This window comes from Anopheles coustani, chromosome 3 (assembly GCF_943734705.1).
Source record: "Anopheles coustani chromosome 3, idAnoCousDA_361_x.2, whole genome shotgun sequence".
Classification (NCBI taxonomy): domain Eukaryota; kingdom Metazoa; phylum Arthropoda; class Insecta; order Diptera; family Culicidae; genus Anopheles; species Anopheles coustani.
Genome location: NC_071288.1, coordinates 4,800,134 through 4,827,575, shown reverse-complemented (window position 1 = coordinate 4,827,575; position 27,442 = coordinate 4,800,134). Strand labels below are relative to the sequence as shown.

Below are 27,442 nucleotides of genomic sequence, written 5' to 3'. Positions count from 1 at the left end.
CATTGCCTTCCATGATTACGAAGGTATTAAGAATATCTTGCAAGGATTAATTGCCTACGATTGCAATGATATCAACATTAACAGCTACTCGTTGATGGGAGTAGCGGTTCGCATACAAAATAAAATTTGTGACTCGGGTTTCGGCACGAGAACATACAATAATTCTGATTCTGAAAATTACACATGATCCAAAGTAAATAAACTAATAGAATCTGCTTTCAAGAGATTTAATTCCAGGAACACACCTCTAGTGCAACTACAAGTAACTACATCGACCATGAAGTACAATTCCGAGCCGGTAACGGCAAAGGTAAGAGCTGAGACGCAGAGTGGTCAAGGCAACCAACATAAAGGAAAAGGAAGGTTGAAATGCAAGTATAAACAAGCTCAATCAGTCAGGATTGAGAAAACAGCACCGGCTTAACCGGTAAAATATCTGCCCGTGCTTAAAATTCTTGCCAAGAAGTTTAGAAAGGAATTTCAAACAAACTAAAAAAGATAAATAATTAAAAAAGGTAGTTCACTTATAGTAAAAATGCAGTAAAAATTATTCTAAATACTGCATACAATTAATCTTCGAAAATGATTAAATAGATAAAACATCGAAGAAAGATAGGAAGATCATACGATAAAAATATGCCAAATATAAAGGGCATTAGAAACAATTCTTGAAAGTAGTTTAAAGGGATTGATTGCTCACGATTGTACGAATAAGAAGTTCATCACATCGAGTTACTCACTGGACGACGAGGGCCGCACCAACAGCATGTGCTACCATCAGACATCCTGGACACGACGACGCTGAAGTCAACTGGCGACTTGCAGCAACATTCAACGGTCAGTCAACCTATGCGTCAGGTCTTGTACAACACGTGATTCAGAAGGAGCAAAAACTTGTATGCTGAGAAACATCATCTCAGCAAAAATTCGGTACCAGAAGGCTGCTCAATAGATGACGCAGCACGCTATCAGCGGAGAAATGTTCCATCGCAGTTATCGGTTAAGGACGTGGTGGCCACACGATACTTCAGCCGCGAGCCTCGAAGAACCTACACCCGTGAATGCGTTAAAATCACATCAACATTCGCGACTACCAGAAACAATAGATCGAGAAGAAGTTTCCATCGAGACATCTTCGAGAATCGTATGCAGCAGACGACGTGTCAAATTATGCAACGGCAGTGCCTTGACGACATTGGCATTGCATACTCAACAGGAGATGGATCATCCGCTATTTACATCCATCTCGCTGATTCCGACGACTATCCACATACTTCATTATGGATGCAACTTACCTACGAACCGATACAACGATGTAATCGTATCAAGTATGATGACTTAGATACGCTACCCACCAATCATCCGGTGAGCCGTACAACACATCCGGTTTCGTCGAAAGCATCCCTTGAAATCATGCATCCGCAAACTCGTTGCTTCAGCTAGCACAACGAAAGATTTACGTCGACGGCAGCAAAACAACTAGTCGAATTGATTATCGGCGTCCAAGATCGATAGAGGCATTAAAGTACAGTCATCTACGATCCTAGAACAATCAATCGACGTTAAATACATTCATCAGCATACGACTAAAAAACGCATCAAGCATCTGTATCGACAGGCGGAGGAGACAACGTCACGTCTCCTTCCGGCATCTTCGAACACAAGAGACGACGATTAGACCTGCCAGCAGCAATATGTAATTGCAAATATTCAACTACAACCGTGTATGAATCGACAGCTTCATCTCGGCAACAAACGGCGGGTACCAAAGAATCACGATCAACCAGCTCCATACGTGTAATTCATCAAAACCAATATTAAAATGACCTGACGCAGTAGCTTAAAGGTTGCAACGTAGCGACGTCTTTAGCAGAACGAAGACACCCAACTACACAGCATCGAAGCAGAAAATGTACGAATCAAAACGAGAATCAATCCCGAGACAAGTTACAACCAATACTAAAATTGAATCATTTAATATCATAAATTGAGGAATATTTAGAAACATCGTCCTATTTTTTGCGTAAAACTTGATGTACGCGTTTTACGAGGGGCGGTGTTACGAACGGACGATATGTTTCGTTCATTTTTTAGGATTTCGCTTAACCAAATTATGCAAGAAATTAAATTTGAAGGAATGTAGGTAGAATACCCCCTTTAAAGTGCGACGAGATCGCCAGGCGCAGAAAATCGCGCCGGAAACATATTTTTTATGTTTTACGATAGGGAACCTTCGGAAGAACTTGCGCGCTTAACTGAAATCTACAACGATAAAGATCGTATTTCCAACGCCCGTTAGTTTAGGACAGCGCGAAGGATACGAGAATAAGGATAACCGGCGATAGCCGATAACGCGGTACCAACGGGACCGCCCGTAAACTTCGCTAGGCTTAGATCCTTTATGTAAACTCTCGGTACGTTCGCGATCGTGATCCTAAATAAACACAATAATGAAAGGACACGACGCGTCGGTACCAAGAGGTTTAGGCGATGCGTGTGGTCGACTAACGAAATGAAACGAAGATAAGACCCACGCAACGATGCGTTCGAAAGCGAGATCAAACTAAGATCATAAACGTCGAAACTCGCAAGGATTCTAGAAAGACCTAAGTAAACAAGATAAAATCTAGGTCACGCTTTCCACGCGGAAAGAGCAGAATAGAAGATTGCGTAACGAGGATCGAACCGTACCAGGAAATCTCGCGTGTTAGAGCGAGATCCTCTATCTCGCTTACGTTCATTAGAAGATAAGGAGCGTTTTAGTATATAAGCGCTCAAAACTTTGAATAAATCAGTTATTTTCACCAGGACACCTACGAGTAAAGTACCCGAAATTCTTTACTCCAAGCACCGAAAATCCGAAATACCCCTAAACCCTTCCAAGCTTACGCTAGATTCTGCTCTGTTCAGCGGCACGTCACGCTGCAGACCGGCTTCTCGTAAGAACCTTCCTAAAAAACTTAGAGAAAATTCCGAAGGCTTCTCTCCGATGTCGGCACGTCACGGCTCGGACGGAACTTTGGAAAATTCGACAAGTTTCCTGCTTTCTGCGTGGTCCTCTCCGTTGTCGGCACGTCACGACTCGGACCGGTCATACTAAAGCACCCCAATTCCTCGTCCAAAAAGAGTTAGGATAACTCGCGGAACACCTCTCCGTTCAGCGGCACGTCACGCTGCGGACCGGGTTCTCGACTTGCCCTAACTTCAGATCTCCGTATCACACGTTGTTTGCACCGTTGTTGGCACGTCACAACACGGGCCGAACACGTTGATACGCGAAATCGACGGACCTCCAAATCCGGCGAAAATTCTCGCGTGAGAAACGACGACGCACTCGGTCGGGTTCACCTTCGCGCCCGCTCGGATAACCGCCTCGTTACAAGAGCCTTTCTTCAAAAGAACTCCAGGCTAAAGTTTATGATAACCGAGTCGCCGAGTACAATGCGAAGGAACAAATTGAAGCAATTGATGCATGAAGCGATGTCTAATTGGAAAAGTGAATTCCGAACGAAATGCAACAGTTTTTCGAATTGGAAAATATCTCAGCATCGGAATAAATTAAAAACTTTTAGTTGTTCATGCTCTCCACCATACCATTTTACATTATTAAGATCCAGATCCAAACGTCGTGTCCAAAATCACAGCTGCAAAGACGGACGGATGCATTTTCCTTGGAAGTTATGTCGACTTCACCCTCTTCACATCGCAAGCTTGACTGCCTCGGAAACATTAAACTCGAACGGAATATTTAAAATTCACCCGGGTGTGCCTAATTGGCCGGGATGGAATGATTTTCTGAAAATAAATAATTACCACACCCGACCCAAAGGTGCAAAAGTTATCTAACGAAGCTTCTCTGGTTGAATGATTCCTTTCGTAAAAGCTGCTCGGAGGATGAAAGTAAACGGTCTCTCGCCACATGCGTCCAGCTCGAGTGCAGAACGGTGGGGGTTTTCTGTAACCAACAGTTAATTGTTTTTCCCCCGAACTTTCGCCAGCGCTCGGGTTTGGAGTTTTTGGGACCTTCCTCCTAACAAAGTTTCGCATAGGTATTTTGCTGCAACTGACACCTTTGGGATGGCTTTTCTCTTCCTTTCATCAGCACAGTTCGGGAGCGTTAGTCAGCACGGAGAGATGTGTTTGAGAAACCCCCATTAGCACAAACCACACACCGAAACGATTTGACTTACGGCAAGAGAAAGATGTGTTTAGTAATTCTACCTTTTCAGCTATTTAGAGATCTGATAACTGATGATTTATTACAACTACTTATTTCCAAAAAACTGAATCTTTATCAAGCAAATGAAAAAAAGCCATAAGCTTAGAATTGATTTTTGGCAAATTTATTTTCAACCCTAGTACTACTTATCTTTTCCCAAACCCTCGCCGCAGTCGCACAACACGGAAACGATCTTTCATCCCTAAGGCCCTCGCCGGAATCCAACGCGAAGGAACAGGAAGTGGTTCACTGGGAACGGGTACCCCACAGTACATGATGTTGATGAGGAGTGCGTCATACCAGGTTAACGTTGCGCCCTGTCCGATTTCCCCGTCCCAACGCACCCGCGGGCGCATAGTGTCCAGCCCGGAATTTCGTACGGAAAATGCATCCCGTTTGTAGTGCATTATGCTACCGAGATCGTAAGGAACGTTGAAGGTTGTCGTATTGGCTGGATTAACCAAATCGAAGTTCATTTTGAGAGCTGTGGAAGAGGTCTTCATCAGTTGCAGACAAATGTACATTCAAAGGAACACTTACATTCGTCGTGGATCATGTTTTCGTAAAGTATCGTCACATACTGATCACGATCGAGTCGATTATGCTCGTGGTAGAAGCCAAGCGTGTGCATCAGCTCGTGTACCGGAGTGGTGAGGGAGTTCGCACAACCTGGCTGCAGATTCACGAAGGTACGTCCAACGCCCCTGCCAACGTCACTCCAACAACCAGCTTCGATATTATCGATCGAAACGTATGCCACCTCTTCCGGGTCCGCGAGGCGACGTCTTCGGAACTTGACACAGGTGTACCGTTCAAACTCTCGCATGGCCCCGTTGATGAAGCCCAGCTCCGACGAGTCTGCAGCGTAAGAACTACACGTAATAACGGTCCCATGTTACTGTATCTTTCCAGCACACTTACTGAAGGTTCCATCGATCGAGTAGATAACGGTTGCGTTTGGCCAACGATACGGTGCGTCAGGACTTCCCGCAAGGGCATTTGCGAATCTGGGCCTCGGCAGTCGCATATCACCACCGACCAGGTTTCCTAGCTCCCACGGTTCTACATCCGATGATGGATCATGGTTACGGACAAGGGAATCTGGCATAAGAACGTATCCTGATTAGATTCTTTCAGCTCTTCAAGTTCCCAATAGAACTAGCCACCATACCTACGGATGTGTCTATCAAGCGATACAACGAACTCCCAAAGAACGATAAATCGATGGGTATCAGGTCCGGCGATACCGCGGAGTTGCCGAATAGTAGGAACCACAACAACACGGCGTTCATTCCGCGACACAATGTTTCATCTGATAAGGAGAACTCTCAACCAAGCTGTACAGAAATTCTTTCCTTCAGAAGGAAAACAAAGACATCCCTTTGATCAAACGCAGTAGAGGAAGTGTATTGCGAGCACGTCATAGTCGGACAGATGTTCTCTCTGGCCTATTGCGTGGCCACTGAACGGGTGTCTCGGTGACATGGTGGGAAGACGGCCCGGATCGATGCTGTACATATCGGGCGTATAGTGTGTGATACTCTCGAAGTCGTATGGCAACGAAAATGCTAGTTCGTTCCATGGTTGAACCTTTTCATAATTGTACAAGGCCACCGGTTGCGGTAGAATGTTTTCGTAGTGAACGCAGAGATGCAGATCGCGGTCGGGTCTGGTGTGTTGGTGCAGAAACCCCAACACGTGCATCAGCTCGTGAAGGATCGTTCCCATGCGCATGGTGCAATTCAGTGCAAGATTCATGTACTAAAAGTTAGGGATAAAAATTGGTTCCACAAAGTTCCTTAAAAGTAGAAGCGTGAACTTACCGTTAAACCTTTTTCCTGTCGTCCTGTGTCAGCCCAGCAGCCTTGGCCTAATTTATTGGTGATAACCAGATATTGCTCCTCCGATGTTCTTTTGTGAAATTTTATGCAGGAAATATCCATCAGTGCTTCCATCGCCAAGTGAATATTTTTTAATTCCCGAGGTTCTGGAAACAAAAATAAAAAAAAATTAGAAGTTTCATTTGCACGAGACCTTGTAAGGTACTTACGAAAATCTCCCTGGAGTCTGTAAGCTACCGCCGTATTCGACCAAATGTAGTTTTTGGGAAGCACGTTTCTTATAACATTTCCATACCGTAACCGCTTCTTATAACACACATCATCAACATAATCAAGGTGTTCTGTCTTGCACAATAGCCAACATGAAATAAAATAAAATTAGAAATGAAACATTTATTGTTTTTTGCAACCCATCATTACCTAGCATGGGTGGAATAATTAAAGCCAACATGAAAAATAGCTTCGCAACCATTTTGGAAGTTTTTTTCAGTTATGTTAAGTTTGCCGTCTTTGGAAGGCAGTGTTAAATTGAATGCAAAACGGATTACTCACATTTAGTCACTTTCGAAGAACAGAAAACCCTGAAGAGTACAATAACGCCATTGCAAGTAAATGGAAAATGAAAAACGTGTATGTCATCCATTCATAAGCAGACACGCTGAAAACACTGAGGGCACATCTATCGGAGTGTAATGTTCATAGGTTTTTTTTCTGGTATTTTTTGTTTTCTTCAAATAAGTTTCCATACAAACAACCAGGTTTTTATTTGTATTTCCTCTCTTTTTTTCATGTTTCCGTTATGTTAGTGATGAACATATTTCTTGCAGTAGTGTGTTTCTTGTGTGGAGATCTTCAAAGGAGAGGACAACATGGGGTGGGAGAAAAGGGAACTGTTTTCTTTGTTTGGTGAAGAAACTACGAAGTGGCAACCATTTTTTGTTTGTTTCTATTCTTATTTAATGTTTTTCTTACACCGCGTCATTCATTTTAAAGTGTAGTTTTCATCTGTTGTGTATTTTTTTGTTTGTTACTTTCTCTTATGTGTTATTGTATCATTCCTTATCTTAAATCAAACTATCCATGCGGTGAAATAACAATATTTTTCCAATGTGTTTTTTTGTGTCCACCCTTTCCAGGTTGGATTATACCGTTTCTTTTTACAGCATGTTTGGTTCCAATTTTACAAACAAATATTAGCTTCCTTCGCTATCATTTAAGTGCTGCACTGCAGTTACTGATTGTTGTATGTGTTACTATGTCAATCAGAATCGGCAATTAAATGTTGGCAGTGTACTAAAACACAACGCAAAACCCACAAGTTGAATTGCAAGATGACTGGAACTAAATTGATCTCTTTACGCTATCTGTCGTTCGTTTTCCCTATGTGAAATATGAATCTTGTGTGTGTGTGTGTATGTAGTTTTTAAAGAGAATAATTTCTTAAATAGAAACTTAGCTCTAACGATTGTTTTTCAATGAGATTCCCATCCCATATGTTAGTCAACTGAAACAAGCTATGATACTATGAGGCCATCATCGTTCACTTCGTCTAACTAAGAAGCTTTCTAACTTCAAAATGGCATTTACTGTTTGCTGAATTTGTCAACTATTATCCAGAATATCAACTACCAGACGCCATGGATTTACATCGTTACACTCAGTTTAAGCTTTCTCTGAATCTGTGTTCTGCTAATCAGGTTGAAGTGTTTTCTGTCTATGATTCTGTTTATATGTTTAATGCGTACATGTATTTTGTTTCCTTCTTTGCGCTCTTATAGTTAGTCAAACGGTCTTTTAAAAATGATTTTCATTTGTTCATACATATTTATCATTTAATTGTTGCTTAAGTTATACCGTACAGTGTTTAGATTACATTGATATTATATTATACTTATTTATTTTATCTGTTAGTGATTAAATACTACGATATAGGGTCATTCTAGTATGTTTCTCTTTGTATCTTATTCCACTTGTTTCATGCGATTTCATGTTGTCATTTATAATCATTTTATTTTCATCATCTCTTCAAACACCATCCCCTTCTTAATGTGTATTTAATATGCGTATATTCTGTAAAGAAAGAACTACTTTCTCTTCCACTCATCCACAAACTATTTTACCGCACAATGACGCAACAAACACCTCTGGCTAGGTTGGTGAAATTTATGAATACGAAGAATTAATACCGCCAGTAAATTCCCCCAGCATCTTTTTTGCGTATTCCAAGTGGTAGGGCCCTAGTTGAGTGGCATTGATTGACTCGATGTAGTACTCCACAGGCCGCACGTGTATCCTTTGTGTGTGTTTGTGGTTGTGTATGTGTCCGGCGGAGCCCTATGTGTACAGTTTAGAGCAGGGTGGTTTCAAAACATTTTGTTTTCCAAAACTTTCCTCTAATAAACATACGTCATTAACGCTCGATATCCACTTTCTTACACTTTAATATACTTTTACCGAAAGCTTTATTCGCAAGTTCCCCCGTAGCAGACAATTCTAAATGTTGTGTTGTTTGTAGTGTAATATTCCTCATTCATATTCATTACTCTCTGTACTTTGTTAATGTTAATAAGGCAATGTCAAAAAGAAAATTATTTTTTCTCCTTTTTCTTTCTAAATCCATCGTTTGTTGTTTCGTGTTTCTTGTGATTCTTTGCTTAAGTAACAGTAGTTATTAGTCATGGATGTTGGGGCGTTGGTGTAGAGATGGCTATGTATTATCCCTTTTCGCATTCCAATCAAATATACTTCCCAACCGGATTCACCATTTAATTCACCATTCAGATTTTATTTTTCCCTAATGCATTGCTCATGTCTTTCGTTTACTTTTCCGTTTGCACACTCTTCAAGTGTTCGATGGAGTCCCTGGTAAAACAATGACAAATTAAAATAATGGAAACGATAAGCTGTCCGTTATCTAGCAGATTCCAAACCATATCGTATTCCTCTCCGGGGATGTGCATTGCTTAGGTTTAGATTTGAATGGATGTTCTGATCGTTCCATTTAGCACAAGCTTAGTGTTTTATTAACATGTTGGGTCTTGAGCAGTATTTCTCACTTGTAACGGCCATTACCATGTTGTACCTATTATAAACAATAATCATTGTATAAATGTATAACATACGCAGATTCAGTTCAGTTGGTATGTCCTTCTTGGGATCGTTTGTCCTGGTGTGCGCGGTGATCGAAATTCCACCTGATCCTTAAACAGCACCAACAGTGTGCAATTCGACGCCGTTAGAGCAAAGGTTTAAAATGTAGCTTACCGCTAGTTTAGGAGAGTAGTAAGGGTTTGGTTGGAAATAAGTCAAACTATGCCATCACGGGCGTGTCCCTTAAAAGTAGTAAACAGACCCCCTAGAACTAGACGTCTGTAGGCGATGGGAGTAAACCCCCGGCAGACAGACAGGCGACGACTCCGGCACACACCACCCTCCGAAAGGTCTGTGAACTAGAAGCCGATCGACAAAATCGTGTGTTTGCTTGTTACGCTCCAAAAATATATCTCTGCTTAAAACTCTATAACTTTTGGGGTGTGTCTTAATTTTCCACCGCTAGTTTCAAGTGTCATATGCCTTAAAATGGACACTCGTCGTGTACGACTTTATACTTTCGTACTCGCTTACCACTCTAGAACACCCCCTCTCCCGTACCTAGATAAAGCGGGGAATAAGGGAATGACCACACCAAAATGAAACTGACAGAGACCGAACCGAAAATGCTTACTATAGACGATCGTCGTCAAAACCTAATCCACAGCCATACACGTTTTAATTTTAACTTCCTTTTGAAGCGTTTTTGGGGCGATGAATTCAAGCTTATCGTAACCTTACTCCGAGCGATACATGATTTCTCTTTTCTACACTTCCTAGTAAAGCACGCCACTACTTCCTCGGTCAACCAAATGAAGTCTTTCTGCGGATGGGTTGAAAATCAAACATAATGTTAAATACATTAACGATAAGATCTAGTATTGTTCTGAGTTGGCTCTCGAAAATTTTTAATTTTACCGAGTATATCCTGCATTCTGAATCAATAGATTTATCTTAATTAGTTAACCAGTTCTCTTATGTAGCCTCCCGCTGTGTGCCTGTCGTGTAGTAACAGATGTAGAATTTTATTTATTTCTAGATTTAGTTTCTCTCTTTCTCGTTCTTACTTTCTCCCTTTGCACTAACTTACTTAACTTGGGTTTTGAGTTTTGGGTATTACAAGTTTACATTCTCTGTACTTTTGTCTTATTTAGTTTATTGATTATTAGTTCGTACTTATTTTTTGCATTCCCTATTCGGCTTACTAGTTACGGCTCCTTAAATTCAAAATTGATATTAACCAGTCTTTTCAATTTCAACTTACATGTTTACCATTTTGTTTCTATGTTTAACCACGATTGTGAATCGATTCAACTGTAGTTCGCTTCGTTATCGGACTATTTGCTTGCTTATATATTGTAAGTGTCTAAACCATGGCGTGTTTTACTTTTATTTTGCCTTTGCCTCGGCCACGTTCCCGCTTGTTTTCAGGCTGATGTCGACCCAACCCGTTGCTGTGCTCGTTTGATGATAGTTCGATAGTTTCATCACATTTTACGCTACTGCTTTGGTGGCTTACACTCCCCCGGACAGGAAAACGCGATTGGATGGTACTGCTATGGTTTACGGTTGATCAGCTCTCTACTTTCACCGTTTCTTTAGCTCTAGGAAAAAAGTTTTCAATGCTAGAAAAAATCAAAAGTGTGAGTATATTTAACAAAACCTTGAAATAAAAATTAAATAACACTTTTCGCAATGATTTTTATATTTTGACAAATGAAAAAATTTATTAAATTGTCTAATGTTAAAAACGAAAAAAGATCAAGAATACGACAGAATGGAAAAAATATAAATCAAAAGTAAAAACGGAACCACATAATTATAGGGTGAAACCAAGCGAAACTGTTCTAAACAATGAAAGTTGCAATTTTGATTACAACTCAAGACGGCCGACTGTGGTGTGTGTCCTGATCAAGAAAAATATGAAACAAACACTGCTTTTACGAGAAAAACAACCTCTTTACACAATTGTGTTTACCGAACAAGAGTGTAGACCAAGTGAAAAAAAATCCGTTACAAGACACACACGCACTCCAACCAGTTCCATCTTCCTAAAATATCGTACAAAAATAATAACGAAACAATACAGAAACACAAATGGGTTTTTTTGATGCAAAAGAATCATATTTTATCTTCCATGGGGTACGTTGTGGGATATACGTTCAAACGTGTACGTTGTTGGCGGGCGCAAAAAGAAAACGATACAAAATCGTACTTATGATCGTACATGCCTAGGGTTATGTTATAATATTAATTTTACGCATAAAAGGAGGAAAAAAGATAGCAAATACAAATAAAAAAAAAGCAGAAAAAGCTTGTACGCAAACTGTAGCGCGCTGTAAGATTAACGAATTCTTTCCTCATAGGATCGGGTAGCACACATGTTTTGTTGCTGGTTGTTTGCTTTGACTTCTCCATATCTGATTCGTTTTTTTCTTCTTCTTCAGCTTCTTTGTTCAGTTCAGTTCATAACACTTTTACACATTAAGAAAGTACTAAAAAAAAATCTATTAAGAACAAAAATTATTGGAACGAGTTCCAGAGCGCAACGGATCGACCGGGAATAATGGGGATCTTGGTGGGAGCGGTGGGACGGAAGGAGCAACAAGGACCAGATGGGTGGGAAAGGTGGGTGTGGATGATAATACACGGGGCGATTAGACGGCGAAGGGGGATTTTAGCATTAAAAGGATGGAAACAATCACTAACTTCTAACTATTCAACTTCTTCACTGTACCAATCGCTAGGTAAAGGCCAGATCGGAGGAGGCGAAAAAAGAACATCAACACTACTATTTTCACGCGGCGTGCGGTATTCGATACCGGAAAACAACAAAAATTCACGCTTCCTTAGACTTTTTACCTTACTTTTCCAACTTTCAGTTTCTCTTAATCACTGTGTCTTAATTATTGTTTGCTGATTTTACTATACTTTCCTTACTAAAGAGGTTTGTCTCTGCTTAATGTTTCCATTTTTTGCTTAATTCTGGTTGATTTTCTACTTATATCGGGATTACTTTTAGTTATGTTACTTTCTTTGCTAGTTTTTTTTTAGTTTGCTTTAAAGTATTTTACTTAAACATTCAACTTACAAACGCTCCCTCTCTCTCTCTCTCACTATCGCTCTCGCGCTCACTCGCTCGATCACTCGCTCAGGCATACTTTACCTAGTTAGCACTATAGTTTGTTGTTTTTTCTTTATATCTCGTTTACGTTTTTGCTCTCTAATGTGACCGATTACTATTATCGCTTAACTTTCGTGGCAAAAAATCTTACATTCGCACACCCCACCAACCCCACGAGCCGAAGCCCACGGGGAGGCGGGAGGGCAGTTTGCACTCAACTCTTAAAACACATGTAAACGTGACTTACAAAAATAAATCCTTATAATTCCTTATACTGTGGCTGTGTTGGTTTCTAACAATTTGCCTTTTTCTCTCTTTGTTGTAAATGTTACTGCTGTTCCAAGAAGAGAAGGTCAAACGCCTCCGCCGTAGCTGGCTAGTTTTGCTACCGGCCGTTAACGTTCCTAGTGTTTAGAACAGAGAAACTCGAAACCTCGTCCAAATCCAATCTTCGTGTCTCTTCCTTTCGCCCGTTGATTACCGTCTAAAAAATCCGCATAAGTCTAGGTAAAAGCCCGTGAACATTTGTGTCGGTTCGTTTTCCCCTTGGTTGTTTCCTAAAAAAAAGTTACACATTATCAGTTCGCTCTCTCTTATCGCATAACGCTGCGTCTAACTAGCGTGCTAGAGTTTCTTTTTTTGATGTTGAATTTACTGTTAGATGTTACGCTTTTCTCTGTGTATCTGTGTGCTTCTTTGTTGCAGTGTTTAGTTACATTTTGATACATGTTTTATGTTTTAAAACAAATCTTATTATCGAAATTTGCAGTTGGTTAGGATGGAAGGAAAGGATGCGTGCCAAATATCGATGGATGTATGGAAGGGAGAGCTCGGGAGCTTGTTTGGATCCGTTAGGGAAGGGAACAAAGGCATTCCTTACTACAGGCAAAACCACGAGCGCAGGACAAGGGTACCTTTCCCACCTCTACACAAAAGCCGGCCCGAGGAGGGATCGAGGCCATGAACAAGAAAACCCAAAATATACTATTCCTATGCACAAATAAACCGAATTTAAAAAGAAGGCTTCCCTCTTCACCGATCGGTGGTTTAGTATCGCTCTGAATTGTTACTTCCTAAAAGTTCTGCGTCGCTTACCCGGTGGTTCTAACGTTAGTATCTTCTGGAGTTTGCCTAGCCTTAATAAATGAATCTATTCACGGGACAGTCGAACTTGCTTTTGCCATGCATCATACACTATTCATATAAGGGGGCTGTCCAGTCAGCTGGTACGGAAGCATGTCTTCTTAACGTCTCGTGTGCTACCCACATTGACCACATTAGAGCTTAAAAGGAGGGGAAAGAAGGGGGGGGAGTAGGGGGCGCAGATTTTCCCAGACTAAAACACAAATACAAAATCCCGAGGCACGGCAAAACGCCGTACACGAAACCGGTGGAAGCTCCTGGGAAGAGGTTGGACTTGATGGGACCGTACGATATAAAGGGCGCTACAGAGTACAGTATCGTTAGCAAAAAGTTTAATGAAGAAGCTATCAATAATAGATAATTATAATAAATGTTCTTTTTAAAAATAAAAAAATGGAAAAATAAAAATAAAACGAACGAATTCGATCGATTGTTTTATGTGTAAAGAAACAAGAAACAAATCTCCCACATTTGCTCTAATCGCTCTTTTCTCTCCTTCGCCTAGTTTCTGTCTTACTAGAAGCTTTTCAATGATTTAAAACAACCTGTTTTTTTCCTGTTCGTTCCTCACGTTTTAAGTTCTATATGTATTATGAATTCTGCTACTAATGAACGGTACAAGCGAAAATCCGAATTTTTCTTTGTCGATTCGCTCCAAAGAGCGAGACTCTCATTAATCCAATATAGGCAAACAAAATTATCAACTGTACACTGTGTTTCTCAACGGTCGACGTTCGTCCTGGAGCTTGCCAAAGTAGTTAGAAGATACAAAAATCCTACGTATCCTTATACGCGAAGAATATTGGCGGGGATTCTACTAGGAGCGTGCTATCACGTTTTGAACAATTTTCCTCCAACACTAAAAAAAGAAACGAAAGACAATCCAATACAGTACACACACTACTGTGATTGTTTCTACCTCGGAACGGAATCTTTTGGGTACAAAATCCATCCGTCTCCATCGCAACGTTGTAAACCTACTACTATTCGCCCCCTAAAAGAGTCTTGCCGTGTGAGTTTCCGGTTTGCTTTACTTCTCCTTTCTCTTGTTCTTGTCTTGCCAATTATCCTGATGCTTTTACTCGTTTTATCTTTTTCTGTTTAGTAACTTGCATGTTTTAGCCCATCTCGCTACACATCGGTTTTACATCCGTTAATCTTCATACTTGCATTAATTTGTAAATTATCATACTCTTGTGTGTGTCTGTGTGTTTCTTGTTGGTTTTGTGTCTGCTTTTACGCTAGGTTTGTTTCGTTTTGTTTCTTATTACTGATGCTTTTTCCTTTTCCGCTACTGTAGAGTTATAGTTATTTTCTTATCTCATCTGCTCGTCAAGCATCCGTTTTCTTCTCTCGCTATTTGAATCATTTATCTCACAATGCTCGCCCCCATTTGTTTGTTTGTTTATATGCTGTGTATCATTAGTATATATTTATATATAGGTTTTTCCCTTTTTTTTAAAGGTTGTATCTAAACCTCCGCCCGCGTTGCTTGATAAAATAAAACCGATCCGTTCCAAAGGGGAGTGGTGCGCGTACGTTGCGTTTGTTTCTTTGTTATATGAATGCAAAGATGTAGCCGTAAGTTACTGTACTGTATGAGCTTTTTGAGTATACATTTGAACATAAAAAAGTATATATATATGAGCCGAAATTCCACCGCGCCATTCCATTCATTTCCTTCCGCTCCTTGCCCGCCAACCCAAAAGGTTGGCCCGTCCTTTTTCTCTCCGGTGGAATCTCGGAATATCTTAACCAGCTGAATTAAATCAAAAATTATAAATTTTGCAATTCTGTCTCTCCTGCTTCTTTCTTTTGCTTCTTCTGCTACTTCTGGGCCGCTACCATCACCACCATCACCACCAACACCACCAACTGGTGCCTCTCCCCTTCCCTCCGTTGGACGCTTAGAAGGCCTGGTAGGGAGGCTGAGTGGTGGCATCACTACCGGCACCGTACACCGAGCGCGGCCGGTTGTTGTACGTGTTTTGATCGTTCTGGTAGTAGTTGTAGCCGGTTGCGGCCGCCGCAGCCGCTGCCGCGGCCGAAGCACCGCCACCGTAGGCTGATACACCGCCGTACTCCGAGCCCGGTTTCGAAGGTCCTCCACTCGTGGGACCAGCGGATGCACCCGGTCCACCGGTGGGGCCCGATTGCGGACGCGTGTACATGTCCGCGGTCGAGCCGGCAGCCGAACCCGCCGTATTCGGTGGCATGTTCCACGAGTTCCAGTTGCCCGATCCGTACCCACCGGCACCACCGGCGCCCGAGTTGTTGTACACGTCGTACCCACCGTAGCCCTGCGTTTGCTGGGGCGTCGTGTTGTAGTTGCCCCACTGCTGCGGTGGCGGCGGAGCGCCCCAGCCCTGATAGGCATTGGCGGCACCGGCTGCACCCGCTCCGTAGCCACCGTAGCCCTGCTGCGGCTGCGATGCGCCCCAGCTCTGGTAGCCCTGGATCATGTTCGACTGCATGTTCATCGGAGGGCCGCCCATCTGGCCATTGCCCATCGGAGGCGCCTGCGGCGAGCCCCACTGGTACGAGTCCGTGCTCATGCTGTTATTACTGTTCTGGTTTCCATCGCGAGGCTCGGCCTTTTTCACCTCCACCTGCTTGCCGCTGATGTGGACGAAGTGGTCGCTAGTTGCCCGCTCCACCGCGCCCTCGTTCTCGAACGACAGAAAGCCGAAACCGCGCGACTTCTTCTTCTCCTGATCGTACATGATCACCACCTCCATGACGTTGCCGTAGCGACAGAAGAAGGTGCGCAGGTCGGTCTCGGTGATGTTCGGTGGCAGACCGCCCAGGAACACCTTCGGGTAGCCGCCGGTGCGCTTCGGTTTGTGCTGCGAGCGCGGATTGCACGGCTTCGGGTCGATCGTGCGACCGTCGAGCGTGTGCGGCCCGTTCTCGAGCGCACGGTCCACGTTCTCCGGGTCGGCGAACGTCACGAAACCGAAACCGCGCGAGCGACCCGTCTCGTTGTTCTTCATCACCACGCAGTCGATGACCTCGCCGTAGCGGCTAAAGTAACGCTGCAGGTTCTCGTGCGTCGTCTCCCAGGACAGCCCGCCGACAAACAGCTTGCCCTTCTCATGATCGTCCAGTTCGGCAGGGATCATTTTCTTCGATGGGTGCATTTTTTTCCACCTCGGACTCACACCACCAACGCCGCGTCCTTCGCACTTCCGGTGCAGATGGGAGGGATGATGGGAGCGGTTGCCTGAGGGATGCGTTGTGCCTAATGCGGGACCCTAATTATCCGTCGTTCACGTCTGCCAAAAATATGTTCACTTACTGCAGATAATTCACCACCGGAAGGAGCCGGGAAGTTGAGTCAGCGCGCGCCGTTTTCCACATGAGTCATCATCGTCGGCGTCGGCAGCAACAGGATAATGTATATATTTGTTATCAACAGGCAGGCAGGGAGTAGAAACGAAAATCCGACAGCAACCCGGCGAGAAACGTGGTAAGAAAATAATGCCGCACAGCCGATCGAAAACACCAAAATGGACGCCAGCAGCAGGACACGCGAGAAGAGGGAAGAGAAGAAAAGCAAAATAAAATATCCATCAGTGAGTGTGAGTTGACGACGTCGACGGCGGTGTAAAGGTATGTGTAGGCCTCGAGACGACGACGACGTAAGGGTGATTAACCGCATCGTCGTGTGTGCCTGGTCCGCAAGACGAAAGAAGAGGAAGAAGCTGATGCCAGCGTTTCCGCGCCACGGACCAAAAATGAAACTCACGTAATCACGACACCCCTGGCTAAATGACCTGGTGTCGTATTACGAGCACATTTAACTGACCGTTTCTCCAAAATAGCGAGTTCCGGCAGATGCGTTCGCGAAAATTGAATTCACTTTCCCTACCACTCGTCAATGTGGCCGTGAAAATAAGACAACCCATACGGTGTCGTAGGGCAGCTACACACGATGCCCGGAATGGCGACCGAAAAGCAGGCAGCGATGCGGAGGACGGGTTGCTGCGTGGCCCAAAAAAATCTACAAAAATCCGATATGTAAGCACTTTCTACACTTTTACACTGATGAAATGTATTTCGGGCTTTCGGAAAGCTGACTATACACGGCTACGCACTACACGTATTTTTTCGGGCACCATGTTCCGGATGCGCCACGACGGTACAAGCCATGGGCTACGGGGGTTCTTCTTTCGCCTTGCTGGCCTTTTACAACGAATTTACTTACTTTCTAGTACTTCTAGCGGCTTCTTTACGTTTTAAGGATTAAAATTATGCTTAGCGTTCCTGGTTTAATCTTATTAAGATGCCTTAAATACTAATTAGAAAACTAAAAAAGATTAAACTTCTTAGAAATCTAAATAACATTAAATGTGCTGAGCATCGCTTTTCCCTTTACACCTTTTCGAGGTTAGGATTGTAGAGTCGCGAATTCCGACCCGCACCTGGTAGGTTCGCTCAGTTCCAAGAGGTTGAGGGGATCAGTTGGTTCCGAAAAGATGCATTAGACAATTTAAAACAAACTTGCTTCGGATTTATATAATGAACTGAGCGATTTCTAATAATTTAAAGAACATGGAATGATGCTCACTGTTATTGAAATGCAACAATAAACGCCTAAAATCCAACTATTCTGGCGGTCGGGTTCACAATTTCCGATTCTGAACCTTCTTATGCCTTTTTGAACCCATTCGAGTATAGGTTCATAAACATCCCTTTCCACCACTAGTCAGGACTCGGAAAAATCCCATGTCATATTTCGCCGGGCAATTTCGCCACGTCTATCTGGACTATTGTCGCGAGAGCAATTTGATCCCTCAAGGTGTTTGAATAACCTTTTCGTAGCAACCTCGGGCATTGCATCGTTGCAGTATCCTTGGTCGCTTTTCGCGCGCCAAAACAAAACACAAACACTCTGTGTTGTGCGTGTTTTCTCCGTTCAGTTTAAGAAAAAATAGATTCAAGTGAAGCACCAACATTCCCAGTTGGAAAACAGTTTTGCTTTTCCCATCGATCGTACTTGTATCAGCTGGAGAGAGAAAATGTGCGACTCACCAGGTACGAATATTCGTAGCGGTCCATGATCGTTGGTGCTACATATTGTTTTGTCTTACCGAACCGACAGGATCAGAACAACGATCGAAGCGGCGACGTATCGATAAGAATGGCCGTTTTGCTGCGCTCGAACGGCTGAAGAAGCAGAAGGAGGTCGGTACGAAAAATAAGTACGAAGTTTCCGAGGTAGAGAATGTGTACGACGAAGTGGACGAAAGGGAGTATGCTAAGATCGTCAACGAGCGAATGCACAACGATTGGGTTGAGGATGACGGTAGGTGCTGGAAATGTGTGTTTGGGGGAAGGGCAATGATAACCATCCTCATAACTTTTCAGACGGTTTTGGGTACGTCGAGAACGGGCGTGAAATTTTCGACGAAGATGAGCTCGATCCTGCACCGACCGGTGGAAGCCGATCGGCCAGCAAGGCTGCCAAAGGCGATCGGAAAGGAAAGAAACGGGTCCGGGACGATGCCAACGGAGAAGGCCCGGCGACTGGTAGGAAATCGTTGAAAAATTACTTCAACCGTGAACAGGCGTCCAAGGCGAAGATAGACGATGATGACGCATTGGCGGATATTTTGGGTGAGATCAAGTCGGAAAACACTGGCGATGGTGAGGCACCCGACGCGGGGGGATCAATATCAACTGCGTCCGGAAACGCGCCAAAGGGTGGGAAAGAAATACGCCCTTTGGTGATGAAAACAGCAGCTCCGGCCAAACCGAAGGAACTGACGGCCGAAGAGGAAATGAAACGGTATATGGCCAATTTGAGCAAGAGTTTGAAAAAGTCGGAATTGAAGGCAGTTAAAGCGCAGACGGAGGAAGATAGCGATGAAGAGATGCTGAAGAATGTACTGGCGGAATCGGAAGCGAAACCCTTCGTTTCAAAACGCCCCGCGGCGACCCCGAAGCAGGCCACCATCGTACCGAATCCAGTTCCGGTGGAACCGGTTTCGATCGCTCTAGAAGCTCCTATCAAAGAAGAGCCTCAGGTCGACGAAAGTCACTTCCTCGACGACATGGATGATGATTTCGGCCCACTGCCGGATGTCGAAAAGACCGAACCACCCGAAAGCAAGGTGGAGGCAAAGGTGGAGAAGGAACCCGACACGTCCCCGAAAAACCTGCTCAACGGTTGGGATAACATCTTCAACGACATGGAAGACGGCGATATGTTGGATGAAATGACCGAAGCGGATCTTGTAGAAGGAGGTGCCAACCAGATGGAGTCTGGCTCGTCGGAGGTCATGAAGTTTTGGTTCTGGGACGCCTGGAGCGATCCGAACAAGTGCCAGGGGGAGCTGTACCTGTTCGGTAAGATTGCGGCCGGAAAGCGGGACTTCAAGTCGATTTGTGTACACGTACAGAACGTCGATCGTTGCATGTACCTGCTGGCCCGGGAGCACAACACGGAGACGGGCGAACCGGTCAGCATGCTGGACGTGTACAACGAGTTTTGCAACGATATTAGTACCAAACTGAACATCACCAAGTACCGCACGAAGGTGGTGACAAAGAATTTCGCTTATACCAGCGCTTCCAGCGGGTTGCAGGTCCCGGTCACAAGCGAGTACCTGGAGGTACGCTACAGTGCGAAACTTCCTCCACCATCGCTCGAGAAGCGCTACCGCACTATCGGCCACATCTTTGGATGCAACTCGAACGTGGTGGAACAGTTTCTGCTCGAACGCAAGGTCAAAGGTCCGTGCTGGATGGAGCTACGCAAAACCACACCGAAGGAAACAAAATCGAGCTGGTGCAAGCTGGAGGTGTCCGTGCCGGATATCGGTTGCGTATCGCCGGTAACGGACGCTACGTCGGCTACACCACCACCGCTTGTCATCTGCTCGATAAACGTCCGCAGTACGCTGCGCAATAGCACCAACGAAATCGCAATGATTACGATGCTCGTGAACGACGGGTTTTCGCTCAGCAAACCACCGACTAATCCGCCCTTTAGCCGACAGTACTGCGGCGTAACGCGTCCCTCCAACACGATCTGGCCGCTCAACTTTAACCCCGAGGAGTGTAAGGCGAAGGTGACCAAGTGCGAGAGCGAACGAACGCTGCTCAGCTGGTTCCTGTCGACCTTCCAGGTGATCGATCCCGATCTGGTGGTCACGTTCGATTCGTACGATTTTCAGCTCGATCTGATCTGCCAGCGGCTGATGACGACCAAAATGGCGCACTGGAGTCGCATTGGGCGGCTGAAGGTGCGCAGTCCGGCCAGTAAGCGGGTGGATGATTTCTTTGTTGGGCGCATGATCTGCGATGTGAAGACGTCGGCTGAGGAGTTGATCCGGTCGCGCAGCTACGACCTCAACACGCTCTGCACCGAGGTGCTGAAGATTGGTGAGGGTGAGCGTAAGGATGTGCTGCTGGACGAGATTCCGGCGATGTACGAACGGGCGGAAAGCCTCGTGCAGCTCGTCGGCCTAACAATGCAGGATAATTTCTATACGCTGCGGTTGATGTGCGAACTGAATGCACTTCCACTGGCGCTGCAGATTACGCAAATCGCCGGCAATCTGATGAACCGCACGTTGCACGGTGGACGGGCGGAGCGGAACGAGTTTTTGCTGCTGCACGCATTCCACGAGAAGGACTACATCCTGCCGGACAAGATCCCCTTTCAACCGGCGGCGCGTAAGGGCCAAACTGGGCAAACGGAGACCGAGGCGGAAAAGCGCAAACCGAAAAACAAAGCAGCCTACGCCGGCGGGTTGGTGTTGGATCCGATCAAGGGTTTCTACGATAAGTTTGTGCTGCTGATGGACTTTAACTCGCTTTACCCAAGCATCATTCAGGAGTATAACATTTGTTTCACGACCGTCCTTCCGCCGGCCGTCGGTGCGGAGGAAGGAGCCGATGGTGCTGATGGAGAGGCACTGGAACCGACCATTCTCGCCACGAATGAAATCGGTATCCTGCCGCGTCAGATTCGCAAGCTGGTGGAAAGTCGTCGGGCCGTGAAGCAGCTGATGAAAGGGTCGGATCTCACGCCGGAGCTGGCCATGCAGTACAACATCCGCCAGATGGCACTGAAGCTGACCGCAAACTCGCTGTACGGATGCCTTGGATACACGCGGTCGCGTTTCTACGCGCAACATCTGGCCTCGCTGATCACGCAGAAGGGCCGCGAGATTCTGCTGAACACGAAGTCGATCGTCGAGCGGATGAACTATCAGGTGATTTACGGCGACACGGACAGTATCATGATCAACACGAACATCACCGACTACGAGCAGGTGTTCCGCATCGGAGCAAACATCAAGCAGCACGTTAACAAAACCTACCGCTGTCTGGAGCTGGACGTGGACGGTATCTACAAGTATCTGCTGCTGCTGAAGAAGAAAAAGTACGCCGCCGTGTCGATCAGCAAGAAGGGCGATGAGTACACATGCACCCAAGAGCTAAAGGGGTTGGACATAGTGCGGCGCGATTGGTCGCGTATTGCCGTGCTCGCCGGAAACATGATTCTCAGCCAGATCCTTTCCGATGCCCCGATGGACGAGCGAATCGAGAACATTCACCTGCGGTTGGAAAAGCTGAAGGACGATCTTCAGGCTGGAACACTGTCGCTGCAGCTGCTAGAAATTACCAAACAACTTACCCGCCCTCTGGCCGAGTATGCGGACGCGGCGCAACAGCCGCACGTCCAGGTGGCGATGCGCATGAACAAGCAGCGCAATCGTAACTTTAAGCGGGGCGATATGGTGAACTACATCATTTGTCAGGACGGAACATCGTCGCCCGCCATGAAACGGGCCTATCACATCGACGAGGTGCGCGATCCGGCCAACAAGGAAAAGCTGACGGTGGACGTGGAGTACTATCTGGCCCAGCAGATTCACCCGGTGGTGTTCCGCATCTGCGAGCCGCTCGAAGGAACCGACGCGTGCCGTTTGGCGATTTGTCTCGGGCTCGATCCGAAGAAGTATCGCACGATGGTGAGTGGCGGCGGTGGCGGGGATCACCAAGAGCATGGTGGCGGGGAACACGGAGAGAGTCTCATCAAGACGGCCACCGAGCGATATCGGTTGTGCCATCGATTTGAGTTTACGTGTGTGGGATGTCGGGCTAAAAATCCTGTCGCCAGCGGATTCCGCCCGTCGGCCGGTGGACGCCATCGGTCGGTGTTTGAGCGGTGTGCGAACGAGGAGGGTGGCTGTGCCGTGCTGCCGGTGCAGTATCTCCCGTCGATCGTGAATGAGCTAACGCTGGCCATACGCGGCGACATCAAGCGGTTCTACCAGCGATGGATGGTTTGCGATAATCCGATCTGCAATCGCAACACCCGGCTCTATTCGCACGTCGCAACCAGGAACAACCCGTTCTGTCTGCACTGCCAGAAGGGACTGCTTGTGCTGCAGTACTCCGAGACGGACTTGTACAAGCAGCTATGCTACTACAACTACATGTTCGACCTGGAGCAGTACAGTGCGAAATGTAAGTGACTGCCTGCCTAATCTTCACACTCAAAAGTTGAGTCCTTCTAACCCTTTCTTCCATTTCAGTTACGAAAGCACTCGCGCCAGATATACGCAACGTGTACGCCCGGCTAAAGGAAACCGTTGAGCGGTTCCAACAGCGTTCCAAGTACGGTGTTGTCAATCTATCGACGCTGTACATGGACTATGCCATACCGGCTCCAAAATTGATGGCCGGTACTGGGCCCGCCAAGTTGCTCTACCCGATACGGGATTTCACCACCCATCTGGCGAAACGCTTGGAAACCGGCGAGCGAGACGGTGCCCGGAAGGGTGAAGCGATGGATCGAAAGACTTCACTGTTGACGGAAAAGTTTATCCAGTGGAAACTTTATCTCGAGTAAGCGCAGTTTGTCGCAGTGTTGCCTTTAACGCTAGGAAAAAAAGTACTATTAATAATTTAGTTGAAGATAACCTTTAAGCTGGATTTGAACATTGCAGGAGTACAACATATTTCATAAACGATAATATATTTCTAGAAAATAAACCAATGGGGCAATGCATGTTTTCTAAATTTGAGAAAATACATTCGAATTCGATTGATTGAAGTCGTGTAGCGTGGAGGATTGACTATTTAAACCTTTTCATCGTGTTTTAAATACTATACCGTTGAACGGTACTGTTGAATTTCAAATTTTCTCTGAAGTCGCCGGTTCTTGGCGCGCTGTCATTTTGAAAACGAGGTATGACAAGCAGGTTGCTGCACCTCTTTTTAAACATTTGTTTTTCTTAAAAACTAACGAAAAAAAACTGTGTATTTTGTTACAAAAATAAAGTATTTGATCTTTGAACTACTTTTCATTTGAGGGATATGTCTTTCGAATCTACTTAGGGACTAAAAAGTTATACACAAACTAACCTTTCTATGACTGTGAGTTCAACAAACCGTGGTCCATCAACGCTGCTGTCAGTTTCGTTCTGTCACTGACACGCGTGTTCCGAACAGCCCGAAAATTCAGTCGTTCCATCGGAAGTCCATCGGTTCCCCGGTTTCCTTCCAGCGCCCGTAGAGATAATCTTCGCGAGTTTCCAGCTTCCCAGCAGCCGCAGGAGCAGCAGAAAGGTGTGTTAAGTTGCTTTTTCTCCATAATCCGTTAGTTGTTGCGGTGAAGCATTTTCTTCCACATTCATTAGTTTTGTGCGTTCCATTTCGTACGGTCGCCGCAACCGCGTGCGTTAGTTTTTTTTCCTGTGTGCGTGTGCTGCGGCCGGTAAATTCCGGTTCCTGTTGTCACGGTTTCCGCGAGCCCGAAGACGGTGTGAGTTTTGTACATCTCCATGTGCTTTTTTTGCAGTCCGAAGATAATTTTCGTCTCACCTCTGGTACACTTATTCTTATATCGAATGCCTGCAGTTCAATGGCGGTCGACGCTTTCGGGGGTCTGGTCTTCGTTGTCTTTCCGGCAGAGATCGTCGGCAGCAGCTTGTTCCGCTTGCTTTGTCCTGCTGGAATACCAATTTACCTTTTTGCGCTGCCTGCTGAAATGGCAAACGTTCGATCTGAAACCGAATTCTAACCTCAGCTACAGCGTAGAGGATGTGGTAGGCTTCTTCGCAGCAACTGCTTCGTATTATCGCCGGTCCCTTTTTTTGCGTTTCGTACTCTCCATTGTGTCCGCCGGAAAAAGACGGCGTGGCGGGATGAATCATCTGGCGCATGTGTGAAAGCGAGAAGCAACATGGGCATGATGGAAAAGTCAAAGAATCGGATAATAACAGGAAGGGAAGGAAGGAAGCAGTTTGGCCCGCATGTGCTTCTCCACCCCGTGTGGGGTCGTTGGCGGACGAAAAAATGTAATGCGTCATAAATGGGAATGTGAACATATTCGTAGCGAAAACTAGCAACCTTTCCGGATTCGTTGGAATGGTAGCAGCAACCTGGCATGCTTTGACATCGAAGTAGACGTGTTACGCTGTAGTTTTGTTTTGGCGAACGCAACGAACGACGTCACACTGGAAATAGTCTTTAAGCCATTATTGGGTAGTTTATATTGGTTGGTTTCGCGGTGGAACAATACTATTTCAGTACATTTCCCAGTTGCTGAGGATTATATTATTTATTTTTTCTGTTGCTTTGTCCCGATTCCAGGTTGCCGAGTAAGCATTTAGAAGGCGTTATTAGCAAGGAACAAAAGAAATGACGACCGGAGCCAAGACCGAATCGTCCTCGGACTGCGAGGTACCGGACTTCCTCGATTCTCCCGGCTATCTGGATGCCATGTCGCGCCGGTACATGATGAAGCAGTTCATCGCCGGGCTGCCAGAGGCGGCACAGAAACGCGTGAACGCACTGAAGCACCTGCAGGTTGAGTTCACCAAGTTGGAGGCAAAGTTCTTCGAGGAGGTGTACCAGCTGGAGTGCAAATATCAGCAGCTGTACCAGCCCATCGTTGACCGACGGAAGGATATCGTGATCGGTACGGCTGAGCCGACCGAGACGGAGGCGGTCTGGGTGGATCCGCCACGCAAGAACCAGGACGGCGAGGAGGAGGAGGAAGAGGAGGAAGATGACGAGATCAATGAGAAGCTGAAGAAAATGGCGCTCAACTATCACAAGGACCTGCCGGCGAACGGACAGGGTATTCCCAACTTCTGGCTGATGGTGTTCAAGAACACGGAAGCGATGGCCGAGCTGATTCACCCGCATGACGAGCCGGTCCTGGAGCATCTGCGCAATCTGAACATCCTGTACGAGAAGGATCCGATGTCGTACGTGATCGAGTTCCACTTCGACACGAACCCGTACTTCAAGGACACGGTGCTGACGAAACGGTACTTCCTGCGCTGCAACCTCGACACCGAGGATCCGTTCAGCTTCGAGGGTCCGGAGATCTACAAATGCACCGGCTGCCCGATTAACTGGAATCCGGGAAAGAACGTCACGGTGAAGACGGTGAAGAAGCAGCAGAAGCACAAGCAGCGTGGCGCCACCCGCATGATCACCAAGACGGAACCGACCGAGTCGTTCTTCAACTTCTTCTCACCGCCGCGCGTCCAGGAGGACGAACCCGTCGACCCGGAGACGCAGTTCGTGATCGGGCGTGACTTCGAGGTGGGCCACTTCCTGCGTGCTCGTATCATCCCGAAGGCCGTTCTGTACTACCTCGGCGAGGTGCAGGACGACGACGACGATGACGACGACGAGGAGGAAGAGGAAGAGGACGAGGAGATGGACGACGAGGAGGGTGAGGAGGAGGCCGAGGAAGAGGAGGAGGAAGAGGCGGGTGGTAACAATGCGTTGGTGCCGGTAGGCGCGCCGGCGGCCAACAACCGACCGAAGCAGACGAAACGACGTGGAGGAGGCGGCGGTGGCAAGAAGAAGGACGCCGCGAATCCGGCCGAATGCCAGCAGCAGTGAGCAGCAGCAGCAGCAGAAGAAGGAAGTGACGCCGCTGGTGGAACCGCACAGCTTCGTTGTCATCACCATCATCACCACCACCATCATCGTCATCGTCTCCGTCGGTAACATCCGGTCAATTTTTACATTACTTTTAGCCGCAACACTCCCCGACGTTGTCGTTTCATCTTTACGCGAGAGAAACGGCCGACATCAGGGGAGTAAAATCTTCTTGTTAGTTATACTGACACTGTAAACTCAGAAAACGGAAAGGAGAGAAAAACGAGGAGGGAATAAACAAAAAAAAAGGAAAATCAGAGAAAGCAAGTGAGCGCATATTCTTACTTCATCCGTTCGAATTATTTTTCCGACCTCTTAGTAATCATTTCCCAAACACACACTTTCGCTTCAACCAATATCTCCGTGTGTATTGTATTAGCTTATTAAGTTTTCCTTATTTCATTTACACCACATAAATACACGCACTAGAATTCTCCCGTCGTGAAGGCAGGCATATCGCAAACGGACGCGAAATGAACGGAAATCGGGGATAGGAAAAACAGAAGTAGCGAAAGAACACCAGTAAACCAGTTAAGGCCAGTAAAACTGCCCGCGCCAGACTAAATAGGAAAGAGAAAGGAATGACTTCGGAGAAACAAAGTAATTGCTTATCAGGAATTGTAACCGTACGCTAGAGTTCGATCCGTAATAATTTCTAACGGGAGCGAAAACAAAATCCTGCATAATCCACTCTTTTTGCGCATTTCCAACGAGTAGGGGAAACGACTAATCTTTACACTAATAAAACCTTGTATTTATGTTAATGGAAACAAATGATCTGGGAGTTTTTTTTTTATTGTGATTACAATAGAAAGTAGTTCACAAAATTCATCTTGTGAAAATATATAATTAGGGTGCACATCATCATTTCAGCTTTTGTTGAGCTGCCTATTCTGTTTGGACTTGACCAATCACATTGGCAAGCAATTCGTATGAGAATAATTAACATGATACATACAATTGTGTAGCATTCATTGAAGCCGACTAAAGGCGATCTATCGTGAAACCATTGTCATCAATAAAGAATGAATTTTTCTTAAATTGTTTTTTCTCAAATTTACTTAATCATGTTTCTACTTCAATTGACTTCACGTTTGAACT

At 45.5% G+C, this 27,442-nt stretch overlaps 5 protein-coding genes across 5 annotated transcripts; 2 read left to right on the top strand and 3 right to left on the bottom strand.

Moving 5' to 3' along the window:
- Positions 1-4,365: 4,365 nt before the first annotated feature.
- Positions 4,366-5,511, bottom strand: LOC131260353 (hatching enzyme 1.2-like). Its single transcript, XM_058262053.1, has 4 exons — positions 5,391-5,511; positions 5,141-5,320; positions 4,760-5,077; positions 4,366-4,703 (listed from the first exon to the last, which is right to left on the bottom strand). Exons 1-4 carry the CDS (start codon positions 5,509-5,511, stop codon positions 4,366-4,368), a joined length of 957 nt encoding a protein of 318 aa, XP_058118036.1.
- Positions 5,512-5,605: 94 nt separating this feature from the next.
- Positions 5,606-6,532, bottom strand: LOC131260348 (high choriolytic enzyme 1-like). Its single transcript, XM_058262046.1, has 4 exons — positions 6,481-6,532; positions 6,270-6,401; positions 6,043-6,206; positions 5,606-5,980 (listed from the first exon to the last, which is right to left on the bottom strand). Exons 1-4 carry the CDS (start codon positions 6,530-6,532, stop codon positions 5,606-5,608), a joined length of 723 nt encoding a protein of 240 aa, XP_058118029.1.
- Positions 6,533-13,838: 7,306 nt separating this feature from the next.
- LOC131258643 (heterogeneous nuclear ribonucleoprotein 27C) lies at positions 13,839-17,785 on the bottom strand. Its single transcript, XM_058259999.1, has 2 exons — positions 17,625-17,785; positions 13,839-16,714 (listed from the first exon to the last, which is right to left on the bottom strand). Exon 2 carries the CDS (start codon positions 16,555-16,557, stop codon positions 15,325-15,327), a length of 1,233 nt encoding a protein of 410 aa, XP_058115982.1. The 5' UTR covers positions 16,558-16,714; positions 17,625-17,785; the 3' UTR covers positions 13,839-15,324.
- Positions 17,786-18,370: 585 nt separating this feature from the next.
- LOC131258640 (DNA polymerase alpha catalytic subunit) lies at positions 18,371-23,563 on the top strand. Its single transcript, XM_058259995.1, has 4 exons — positions 18,371-18,454; positions 18,522-18,725; positions 18,788-22,903; positions 22,972-23,563. The coding sequence occupies exons 1-4, from the start codon at positions 18,439-18,441 to the stop codon at positions 23,286-23,288; spliced, it is 4,653 nt and encodes a 1,550-aa protein (XP_058115978.1). The 5' UTR covers positions 18,371-18,438; the 3' UTR covers positions 23,289-23,563.
- Positions 23,564-23,865: 302 nt separating this feature from the next.
- LOC131258644 (nucleosome assembly protein 1-like 4) lies at positions 23,866-27,115 on the top strand. Its single transcript, XM_058260000.1, has 2 exons — positions 23,866-24,007; positions 25,034-27,115. Exon 2 carries the CDS (start codon positions 25,082-25,084, stop codon positions 26,300-26,302), a length of 1,221 nt encoding a protein of 406 aa, XP_058115983.1. The 5' UTR covers positions 23,866-24,007; positions 25,034-25,081; the 3' UTR covers positions 26,303-27,115.
- Positions 27,116-27,442: the final 327 nt, after the last annotated feature.

Coding starts and splice junctions, on each gene's coding strand:
- LOC131260353 (XM_058262053.1), bottom strand. CDS start 5,511: ATGAACGCCGTGTTGTTGTGGTTCCTACTATTCGGCAACTCCGCGGTA. Junction 5,078..5,140: donor CTCGATCGATGGAACCTTCA/GTAAGTGTGCTG, acceptor CTTACGCTGCAG/ACTCGTCGGAGCTGGGCTTC. Junction 4,704..4,759: donor AAACATGATCCACGACGAAT/GTAAGTGTTCCT, acceptor CCTCTTCCACAG/CTCTCAAAATGAACTTCGAT.
- LOC131260348 (XM_058262046.1), bottom strand. CDS start 6,532: ATGGTTGCGAAGCTATTTTTCATGTTGGCTTTAATTATTCCACCCATG. Junction 6,207..6,269: donor CAGACTCCAGGGAGATTTTC/GTAAGTACCTTA, acceptor TTTTGTTTCCAG/AACCTCGGGAATTAAAAAAT. Junction 5,981..6,042: donor GACAGGAAAAAGGTTTAACG/GTAAGTTCACGC, acceptor CCTAACTTTTAG/TACATGAATCTTGCACTGAA.
- LOC131258643 (XM_058259999.1), bottom strand. CDS start 16,557: ATGCACCCATCGAAGAAAATGATCCCTGCCGAACTGGACGATCATGAG.
- LOC131258640 (XM_058259995.1), top strand. Junction 18,726..18,787: donor CGATTGGGTTGAGGATGACG/GTAGGTGCTGGA, acceptor ATAACTTTTCAG/ACGGTTTTGGGTACGTCGAG. Junction 22,904..22,971: donor GGAGCAGTACAGTGCGAAAT/GTAAGTGACTGC, acceptor CTTCCATTTCAG/TTACGAAAGCACTCGCGCCA.
- LOC131258644 (XM_058260000.1), top strand. CDS start 25,082: ATGACGACCGGAGCCAAGACCGAATCGTCCTCGGACTGCGAGGTACCG.